This window comes from Leucopleurus acutus (assembly GCF_964270905.1).
Source record: "Leucopleurus acutus genome assembly, chromosome: 2".
Taxonomy (NCBI): Eukaryota; Metazoa; Chordata; class Mammalia; order Artiodactyla; family Delphinidae; genus Leucopleurus; species Leucopleurus acutus.
In genome coordinates this window covers 141518600-141530127 of record NC_139143.1, presented here as the reverse complement: position 1 = coordinate 141530127, position 11528 = coordinate 141518600, and the positions used below count along the sequence as shown (strand labels likewise).

The 11528-nt window shown below is 42.6% G+C and overlaps 1 protein-coding gene across 3 annotated transcripts in view; it reads left to right on the top strand.

Moving 5' to 3' along the window:
• Positions 1-1515: 1515 nt before the first annotated feature.
• NFIA (nuclear factor I A) overlaps positions 1516-11528 on the top strand; it is a 391209-nt gene continuing 381196 nt past the window's right edge. For all 3 annotated transcript variants that reach the window (XM_082834089.1, XM_082834088.1, XM_082834087.1), the window contains exons 1-2: positions 1516-2062; positions 7498-8029. In XM_082834089.1, coding sequence (XP_082690215.1) covers positions 2036-2062; positions 7498-8029 — 559 coding nt within the window. In that variant the 5' untranslated portion in view covers positions 1516-2035. The remainder of the gene's footprint in view (positions 2063-7497; positions 8030-11528) is intronic.

Here is an 11528-nt window from a genome sequence, read left to right as displayed (position 1 = left end):
GAGTTTTCCAAGGAGATTTAGAAGCGGGGTGGGGGGCGCGTGTGAAAATGGTCTCTTGAGAATTCAGGAATTATTCTGGCAATAAAGTAACTGGAGAACAAGCATAAAATCACGTTAGAAAGATGCAGACTATTTCAGAGAACTTTGTTTTCTCCAGTAGCATATTTCTTGCTCCTTACTTTTAAAAAGGGGGTGGGGTGGCGGAGAGTCTGAATGAGAGTGGCCTTAACATGTCACCTCACCCTCACATGCTGAGTGGGCATTCCTACAGTAATTTCCTCTTTTCAGAGGCTCTCTAGCTGTGTAACCTCTACCAAGGTGCAGATTCCCCTGTCTGTGTGCCAGAGCCTTTAACGTGATACAGTCGTCTTTCCTTTTGGAATCTTGAGAAGGATTAGAAAATGCAGCAGGCTGCAAACTAGAGTGAGGGAGATGAGGAGGAAGAAATGGGATGGGGGTTTGGAGGAAGGAGGTATACTTTTTTTTTTCTTTCCCATCAGTGAAGACAGCCTAGAGAGAAAATATGAGGTTAAAAAAAACTGGAAAAGCAGGCTTATTGGCAACTTGCCAAACCCTAAAAACCACCCCCTTTTTTGCCAAAACAATACTTTAGCAAACCTAAAATAATTGCAGGAAGCTCTTTTCCATTTTAAGAACTATTACCTGGGGGAGGGAAAAAGAGGGGATTCTTAAAAGGCACCCTTCCAGAGGTGTCTCAGGAACAGGGACAGTAATGATAGCATGTGTCCAGTTCTGGGCACGTGTTTGTGGACCAGAATATCTCCCTTCCCTAAGGGGACATCCCTTTCACATTTTTTTTTTTCTTCCTAAAAAGAGAAAGATGTCATAGCTAAACCACTGTTGTTTCTGAACGTGATAGAACTTTTTCTATGGCGTCTGTGTTCAAACCCACTAGTTTCACAGTCCTGGGAGGGAGAAAGCTAGTTAATCTCCGCCTCCCTTTCTCCAGACACCACCCCCCCCAGCCCCCAAATCCGGTGAATCTTCCTTGTGAAAATTTCCCCCACCACCCCCGCTTCTGGAGGCCATAGGACTGAAGCTGCACAAAGTTTGCAGGATTTTGTGCATAATTACCTCTGCCGACGATCTATTCCCACAAAAAGCTTCGTTGGAGAGACTACAATGCTTTGAGCCGTACCGCATTTCAGAAGGGAACAAAAGTTACCTAGGAGGTCTGATTTTTAAAAAATATTTGCATACATGCAAATTTGCCCCCCCCCGCCTTCTCCGCGGTTCTCTACGTGCCCACGCAGCGAACCGAGGGGTGCAGGGCAACCTGGCAAAGTTGCCCAAGTCCTCCACCGAGGTCCGCGAAGGTCTGCGGCGGGGGTTGGGGGATGGGAACGAGGAAAAGTAGTTTTGTTTGCTTAAGCACATCCTGTGGCAGCCTATAGCTGCCCGGGAGTACAGACTGTAACTGCTCCTCACTGCGTTACCCAGTAATGCGCTGAGCGGGGACTGGGGGGGCGGAGGGGGGTGCCGAGCGAGCGAGCGAGCGAGCGAGCCAGGGAGCGAGCGAGGGAGCGAGAGAGGAGCGAGCGCGAGCGGCCGCGGAGGCTCGGGACCCGGCTGGCCGCGCGGCGCCGCAGCCGCCCCCTCCCCCACACCGCCCCCCACCCCCCCGCGGCGGCGCGAGCGGGCGGCGGCCGTGCGGTGCGGTGCAGAGCGGAGGCGGAGGCGGGCGCGCGGGCAGCTCGCGGGCACCCGGCCGGCGGGCGCGGGAGCTGGAAAGGGTGCGCTATGCCTTTAACGCCCGCGTACAGTAGACATGTATAGTGGAGTGTAGGGAAACTCTAGGCGGGGTTAAAGTTCAGCTCATGGAGCGGCAATAGCGCTGGCTGGCTGCAGTTGAGCCGAGTTGGAAATGTGAACGCAAGAAGCAGGCTTGATTTTTTTTTCTCCCCCCTTCTCTCTCTCTCCTCCTCTCTCCCTCTTTCTCCTTTCTCACCCGCACTCACGCACACCTCCAAACCGCACACCCAGACGCACACGCACACCCCACCGCCGGGCAGTGATGTATTCTCCGCTCTGTCTCACCCAGGTAAGCAGCTGTTTGGATGCGGAGGGGCTGTGGGGGTCGGAGTGGCGGGGGCCGACCTGGAGCCGGGCCGGTGGTGCCGGGGACCCCGGCGCCAGCAGGGCCCGGGACATGTGTCTCGGGGTGTGCCCGTGTCTGCGCGTGTTTCGGTGTGTGTGTGTGTGTGTGTGTGTGTGCGCGCGCGTATGCTCGTGGAGGGGGGGTGGTGGAGAAATACAGCTTTAAGAAAGTAACTTTGTTTCCATGCGGGTGCATTCCTCTTGCACGGCCATTTGTGTGGGCACATGGCTAATGGCGCCCTCTTATTAATGCGTTAATTAATATCGGGGCGATTGACTGCGGAACGGCGGTGTTTTCGGACGCCCCGCACGTGTTTCGGCGGGGTTGCAGCCCATGACACGCTGAAATCTGGACTCAGCGTTTCTGCAGGCGCGAGGCCGGTTTCTGTAGTTAACGCGGCGCCCGGGGAGGGGGCCGCCGACGGAGCCCCCAGCACGCCCCGCACTCTCGGGGCCGCTGCACCCCTGGCTGCGGGAGAACTCGGGTCCCCGCGCCCGCTGCCCGCCCGCTGAGCCCGCGCCGCAGCAGCCTCCCCAAACTCTTACTTTTGTTTATTGTTTGTCAGCTTTTGGGGTCCGGCCGCGGGAGGGACGCGGGCCAGGGCCCCCGCCGGGACAGCGCCCCTTGGGCATGGGCGGGCGGCGGCGAGCCGGTCCCGGGGCTCGGCGGAGCGGAGCTGCGTGGCCCCGCGTCCCCCCGCGCCGGCCGGGTGGAGCCTGCGTCCTCGCCGCCAGTTGCCCGCTCGCTTTCCCGAGCGAAAGTTTCGGTGTCGGGACGAGCCCACGCTGCGCGGGTCGGCGAGCGACGGAGGCCGCGGGCCGGGGCGCGCCGGGCGGAGTTGGGCTACCGGCCGCGAGCCTGAGCGGCGGCCGGGCCGGACGCGACTTCCCCCCACCCCACCCCCGCCGCCGCCGCCGCCGCCGCCGCCGCCGCCGCCGCCTCCCGCTGCTGCCGCGCGACTCGGGCCGCCCAGCGCACAGGACGGGGGCAACTTTTCCCTCCGACCTAACTCGGAGCGTGGGTCTCTGTCGCCCCAGCGTCTCTCCTTTCCATGCCCTCCCTTTCCATCCCTCCCTTGTCTGCACCACCCCCAGGCAAAATATTGCTACTTCACGGCCCCAAGTTTGGTCCCTTTTGAATATATTATTTATTTTCTTTGAGTAAAAGGCATGAAGCTGAAGTGATCTTGCGCTAAAATTTTTTTGAAGAAAAGTGTGAGCCTTCATACTGTTTTGGTACATTGCGATCTGACCATTAATCACCTAGATGAAGTTTGTATGCTTCATATAAAATGTTTATTCACCACTCCCTTCAAAAACCTGCTACCACCTCTTGCTTTCATTTAGCAGGAGATAACGGTTTAACCGGAATACTTTCTGGAAGACTAAAAAGTATCCATAGTTTCTTCTCTCCTCTCTAGTTTCTGGATTCATTTCCCACATGACATGCCTTCTTATTGCAATATCTAACAGTCATCTACCGGCTATTTGATCTCAGAAGACTCTTAAATGCATCTTCTATGTTGAAATGGTCTGTTTGGGATTTAGGCCTAGCATTAATAATGGATAGCAGTTGCTTTTAGTTATTGTAAAAGTTTTTTATTTTTCCCTAACAAACTTCCAAAGTTCCTATTTTAGTAACTCGTGGAAGTATGGAATGAAACTTTTCCAACCAGTTTTGGCAAGGTTCACAATTGCATATGGATAAGATGCAAAGTGTAAGATAATTTGAATGAGTTATGACTACAGTGAAAATGCTGAGATTCAAAGGCTGAAGTTCTAGCTGGCAAAAGTTTGCAACGCGTAGAACTGGTAGATAATACCAGTGTGCTGCCCTAGTGGGGAAGGACCTTAGCAGACACATTAGCGTCTTCGCCAGTGAGCTCTCAATAGATAAATTTGTATTTTGGGATGGTGCATACATGAGGATACCTGTGTACCCATGCAGGCCCAGGGCATAGTCAGGTATTTAACAAAGTTGGATTCTTTTGGTTCATGAGCTATTATCACATTAAGAAAGTTTTTTTTTTTTTTAAACCTATTTGGCAGTGACATTTAGTAGGCCTTCTTCTGGAAACACCACTAAGAGAAACGCTTACTTAGTGTAACAGTTTGTAAAGAAAATGTACACTAAATAGTGAATGAGGGCCATATATTTTATGAGTTCTTCTTTTAGAAATTGATTCACAATTTATTTAACTTGCCGGAATATTTATAAAGCTTTAGAGCCAGTTTTAAAAAGAAAAACTTAGGTAGTTTATTGGTCATTAAAGAAAGTCCAGTAAAGCACAGTGATAAAAATTACTCTAAATGAAAGCATAAAATCCATATACGTGTGCAATTTTTAAAAACTTTATCAGGAAAATTCCAGACATCGTATTTTAATCCATGTGGACACATCTTAACCAAATCATGTACCTGGTCATAGAATGGTAACTAGAAATTTATAGGTGAACCTTTGAAAGAAGTAGTTCCAAAAATATCAGCATTCCGTGGTTCCGAAACTTGGCTTACTTACAAACAGATGAACGTTGAAGATGCTGATTCAAAGTCCTACCACTTTAGAAACAGGTTTTCAGGTTTGTTTTTATTGGTGGCCCATAACTTTCTCACTGAGTACATAACGTAAAATATTCTTTGTTTTCTCTTGAATATTTTGAAATATTATATAGCTTATGGCGATATGTGCAACAACATGCTTTATAAGGGCATACTGTTTTGTTTTTAAACTAATTTATGCTGTGCCTGGGCATTTCCTGCAAGTGAATGATGTTCTTTAGTTTTGATGTTCTGGAATATTTCTAATTGTGCATTGAGAAGTATAACTAGCCCTTTCCTTGTGTATGTGAGTAAGGGTCATACAAAATATTGTGCACTTTTATTGGCACATTCTTAAGACCTTTGGGGAGTAATAACTTGTAAATACTTTTGATGTAAAACTGGGAACTTAGATTATTCTTAATGATTAGTTGAGATAGTTGGCCTCATTTAAGGATTTTTATGATGAGATATATGGGCAGTTGGTTGGCAGGTAAACAAAATCCTTTTGAACATGAATGCACGCAGTTCGCAGTTCTCTGAGAAGCATATTGGGAGTATCTTCGAACACTTAAATGTCACATTAGAAGGTTTATTTTAAATGTTTATCATCATTAATAAAGCTCTTTAATATGACAAGGTTTTGACATAAATATGAATTGTTTGGAGCTAAGTTATTCTTTGCATTTTAAAATGGGGCTGAGACTTTAAAATGAAATCCTCATTTTGGTGAAAGCTCACTTTGTAGTTAAGGTAGACTCCGGGCGTTCTTTGCATAATTCCACAGAGCCTTGGTCCCTAGCATGTCTTGTGTATATAAGAAAATCAGTCAATGTGAAGGACTGTTTCAAACCCCAAATTTATGTATTTTAGAGCATTTCAAGGATGAGCTCAGAATTTAGTAATGTTTAAATGCTTTGCAGTTTGGCGTATACCTTATAGATAAACTGTGACTTGAAAAATGCTCCCCCCACCCCATTTCTCTCTTCTAAAGTACGGCAATAGGAAAGATTCTCAAACATCAGAAATTTTAAAGTGCTAATGGTGTATGGGGAAGAATAATAGAATTCTTGTATTTTTCTCTGTTTTTTTCTCCACTTAAAGAATGCACATGTGTTGTGAAAGCTGACTTCTCTTTTGGATTCTTTTATTGAAAAAGAGCAGTTTTCAAACCTAAACTTGAAATACGGAGCCTGAAATTTGTTGAGAGAGGAAAAAAAAATGTTGATTATTGAAATGATTTAGTGTGTATTATATTAATATAACCTTACTTTAAAAAAAAAGTCATATGTAGTGTTTAAGTGATTGATTATAACTTACAATATTTTAACAGGCTTGATTGTTAAAGTATTTCACCAATTTTAAGCACTCAGTTTATATTTGAACGTTTAAAAATTAATAATTGCTTTAATAGTAATAATATTTTGGACATTACAGTTACTTGTGCCTCCAAAATATATTTAGATGGATATTACAAACCAAAAAAGAATGCATTTTATATTTGTCTGTCCTACACCCTTTTAAAAAAAGTCATCAAATATCTCTTTGGTTTTCTTATCCTCATTTATTTGAAAGTAAATAATTTATCTTTTGGGGGGAGGGTTGTGCGGTGGAGAGAAGTTAAGATTAGTAAGATTACTGTGGGTTGGTTAATCAAAAGTTAGATGTACTCAGAAAGCTTTGTGGAGTTACTGTTTAATTTTTCTTTAATTTTATATTTCTACTTCCTAAGAAAATGTCAAGTAAAAGAATCAAACATTTTCCATAAAACAGTAAGAAAAATTTAAATGTTTTAAATTCAATTTTATTTTCAAATTACTTGGATTTTAAGAGGCAACCATGAGGGTTTCCCGGGAGTCTCGTAAACATTGAATATACCAGGTTCCCTGTTTCTCTGTGAGAAAAAGCCTGAAATATTATTTTCAAAATTTGAATGAGTATTCTGTTTTTTCGGAATGATTATTACTGAAGGTATTTCACAATCAGATCAGTAAATTGAATGTGTTTAGTTGCAACCGTGTTGTCACAGTGACGCATTCTTTACTATCTGGCTTGTACGCTTTTCTTTGTTTTTTTTTTTTCCTTTTTTCCCTGTTTTGTTTCATTTCTATAATATCAGCAATTATGTCTTGAACATAGATCTTTTATTTTAGTCTGGTGAATATCAAATCCATCTCTTCTTTTGTATATGGACCTGCCAAATTTTTCTAAGTTTTTGACTAAAAAAAATTGTCTGTAACTAATACTTAGAAAGGAATTAGATGTTACCAAAATGACTAAGAAACAGATCAGAGTCTACATCAGAGTCTACTTTTAGAGGGGAAAGTCTTTGTTTCCATTGATCGTAGAGATGATTTTTGCTCCTAGACTTCCATAAACATTGACTGGCATCTAAATGTTTAGGATTTGCCAATCTGGCCGCCGAGCCCTGGCTGTACTACAAGTAGTGAGGTCAAGGCTGCAGCAAAATTAGATATGCCTTCCTTGAAATAGGGTTAAGATTATATGTTGTTATAAACATTTCGATAAACTTCAGTTACTGTCTAAGGAACCTGGGACCTAGGCCCAACAATAGAACCTGGTACACTTCCGTGAACGTAACAAAACATTTTTTACTTTTTAACAGTTTTCTTCTTTAAGATTGTGAGACATGATACCGATGAATTTTTCCCCCCTCTTGGACTTCCCAAAGGGATCCCACGTATGATTTTGGTAACATAATGCTTGAATCAAATTTCAAGTGAAATAAGGATATATTTTTTTAAAGGTGAACACCTGAAGAAGCGTTGTTGCCTTTTGTTTTCATTATAGTTATATTTTTGTCTTCATTCGTTTCCTCAGGATGAATTTCATCCTTTCATCGAAGCACTTCTGCCCCACGTCCGAGCCTTCGCCTACACATGGTTCAACCTGCAGGCCCGAAAACGAAAATACTTCAAAAAACATGAAAAGCGTATGTCAAAAGAAGAAGAGAGAGCCGTGAAGGATGAGTTGCTAAGTGAAAAACCAGAGGTCAAGCAGAAGTGGGCATCTCGACTTCTGGCCAAGTTGCGGAAAGATATCCGACCTGAGTACCGAGAGGATTTTGTTCTTACAGTCACAGGGAAAAAGCCTCCGTGTTGTGTTCTTTCCAACCCAGACCAGAAAGGCAAGATGCGAAGAATTGACTGCCTCCGCCAGGCAGATAAAGTCTGGAGGTTGGACCTTGTTATGGTGATTTTATTTAAAGGTATTCCGCTTGAAAGTACTGATGGCGAGCGCCTTGTAAAGTCCCCGCAGTGCTCTAATCCAGGGCTCTGTGTCCAGCCCCATCACATAGGGGTTTCTGTTAAGGAACTCGATTTATATTTGGCATACTTTGTGCATGCAGCAGGTAAGTGCAATGGTGAAAAGTCGGTCCACTTTCTCGCGTGTGCTTTTTTTCCTGATGACCTCTGTATGTGCTGGGCCATTCCCGAGCTCCCTACGGCAGGCCATGTCCACATGGACGGTGTGGTATCCAAGGTAGACCAACATCAGAGTAGCCAGATCTTCCATTGTTTGAGGTTCCACCTTCATTCAGGTGGAAAAGCGTAGCTTGGAGAGCATTCTCGCTAAGTTTAGTTCTTTTGTCAAGTAGTGTTATCAGAGGTGTTAGTAGTCAGTTATGGGATATGTTTAAATCACGGTTTTTGATGAGGGGTGAGAGAAGTCTTATAAAAACCCTTGTAAGAAAGAGTCTGTTTTAACTGGCAAGTGATCTAGTTAAAAAGCGTTTAGTTTGGTAGTGAGGCAATATTTTTAGTTGCTTTTCTTCTGGGAGTGTTTTTATCTACTGGGGTCTCTTGAACCCCCTGCTAATTAAGAAGAGGTTGGAGGTAAGATTGCTATCAAATCGCTGATCATTTATGAAGGAAAAAGAAATCACACTGGTACAAACTTAGTAGCTTTGTATTAGGAATACTTAGTGTTGTTTACAATAGCTAAAGGAAAAAACAAACCAATTCTTTAAGTAATTGATGGAAAGATTAATCTTAAAAGTAACCAAACCTGTATAGTGCATGAGCACATTGAGAAATAGATATTGATAATTGATTTGGTGAGTTGCTTGATTTGTAATAAAATTCTTTATTGTTCCAAGGCGGTTTTCAAGGCATGCTTTACCTGTGCATATTACAGCATGTAGAATAGCATTCAGGATAAAACTATTGAGGACTGGATAAAATAATGCATTTTTACTTTGTTCCTCTCATCTTGTTTTAGACAAAAGGCTCATTGTGTTACGTGAAAGCTCAGGTCTTGTGAAACTTGTTGACTTTTTATATGTACATATCGGTCTTGCTAGATTACCTTCATGGCAGTTACTTGAGCCAGATGGAAGAAAGAAGGTTGTGGAATCCTACCAGTAGCTTGTTTTGGGGTTCATGTATTTTTTTTTTCATAAAGGACAGAGAAGATGTTACCTGTAAAAGCGATACTCCATTGTTTTGCAAAACATTTTCAATTCTAAAAATATGAGCTCTTAGAAGTCATCTGATATCCTATTCTGTATTATTTTTCTCAATATATGTTTTAGAAAGAGAACTTTTGTTATCCATCCGTCCTTACATAAGAAACTGGAGAAATTTACTTTGCAAGCATGTCACATCATCATTTGCATTCTGTTGGCAGGGGATAAATGAGTATTTTAGAGGATGTGATCTGTAAGTGTTTCAACTATTTGGGTTTTTGAAAATGTATACTTAATTATAAGAAGTGCCTGTTGCTTTAGCCAGTTCTGGGTAGCGAAAACGAAAAGGCAGCACCTTTCAGATGACCTCTGAACAGGAACAAGTGGCCCTTTCTTAACTCCCTGTTAACCCTATTGTTGTTACTTTATTTTGTCTATTGAAAAAGCAGAGTTAAATTTTTTTCAAAATTTATTTGCATATATAAGTGGAGAATCTACTAGGACAAGGTGCAAAAAAAGTTGTGGGTATTATATGCTTTGGGGAGCACTCTCTAAAAATCTTGTGTTTCATCTCTTTGATATTTGGAGAAGTAAATAACATAATAAATGCTCTAATGGACCAATATAAGAAATTGCAGGTGTCAGTGGGTGATGCCCATCATGGTAGGTGCTTCCTTACAAGGTAACATCAAAGCGAAATACCTGTTATGCGTTTACTGGTGTGAGCAGCATCTCTTCTAATTTTTAGATGTGAACGTTTCCCTTAGATTCACAGAGACACGGCCTTCCTCGCTCTTGCCGTTTCACGTTGGATTCTCTCTCGCTATTGACAGTTTGTGCCTGTGCTGTGGCTCCAGATCCCTTGAGCCATCATAGTTGCTGTGGTTTCAATGACCTGAAGGGTGATGTTGGTAAAATGGCAGGTAGACTGTTGCTTAGGAGAGTTAGCATCCTTATTGCTTATGAAAGATTTATTGCCAGCACTGTGGATCAGACTACCTTTCGGTTCGGTTTTCCTGCGCCTCCCAGAATCCCTCGGTCGCCTGAACGGTGGCCAAGTACAGGCCATTGGCTCTCCCTGCGCAGCCGTGGCGCCTCTGTGCGCACCAGGATGGGTCTGAGGGATGCTCAAGGCCTTTTGTCTGAAAATATCTCAAATGTGATTTAAGAGATTTAGAGACCTGTTATTTGTGGAAGGGAAGCTGCCAATACAAATAGGAGGTAGATCGGTCAACTCACATACAACTGATTTGACAAGCATCTGTTATAATGCTGAAGATTTGTAAACACTAAACAATGTTTTTACCTCCTTAAAAGTTTTGAGAACTTGCCAGTATTGGCAGGAGGCAGAGACTCTGAAATGTGCTTCAAGAAACATGCCAAAACCATTGTGGCCTTTTCACCTATAGTCTTTTTTTTTTCTCTCTTTCTTTTACATGTATTTTTTTTCTTCCAAAATGCCATTTTTTCCCCCTTGATGACCACAGGAAGATCCTTTTTTTTCTTTCTAAAAATGCATATAATAATTATTGCTTCATGCCTCAGCCTCTCCTTGGGAAGGAAGTTGAAATCTTAGAACGCACATGTAAATACTGGAAGTTACTGCAGAATCAATTGTTTTTTAAAAGCGGAGGTGATTTTTCTAAGACGTATTGAGACGCTAAAATACAATACATAAACTGCATTCCTTTTTCTTCTCCTCTAAATCCAGGGGCATTAGAACTGTGTGAATTTTGTGGCTGATAACCAGTAACAAGTGTAATGAAATCGGAGTGATTCCATAAGCCTGAGAATTTCATCTCATTAAAAGTATAAAAGAGTAAAACCATTTTATGCCTTTAATTTGGTCTCTCTTTGAGTCGTTCTTCCCATGTATCATATGACAACTTTGAGATATTATGGTATTGTGGTAAATGGTGTTCTTTGTGGGCATGTAACAGTAAAGCTAATTTATGACCAGTCTTTACCAGATGATCTGTATCAGAATCTACAATATACCCGGCACGTGGCAAGGTCACAATTTAAGTTGTTAAGGTCATAACCTTAGCCACCAGGCATTTGACCTTTTAGATAAAGTTAACCTTTGTTCATTAGTAGGCACTCAACCGAGAACTTTCTGGAGAGTTTTTTTTTTTTTTTTAAACTGCTTCTGTATAACTTCTGGTAATGTAATCAGATTCTAGAAAGATTTTCTGTTGAGTAGTTAAATTTTGTAAGAGGTTAGACTTTTTAAGGACTCATCTCTTGGATAGAGGTAGGTTGCTGTATCTAGGCCATAAAATGACTTTTTATAGTTATTACCTGCTGCGGGTAGAATGAAAGCTGAGGTAGCTGTGTGGAGATGTTTAAAAACTAAAATTAAACAAATAGAATTATGTTTAATTCAGTGAAGGCCTTTGCTAATTTTTGAGTGGCATTAGGCCCCAAAGCTAAATCACAATGA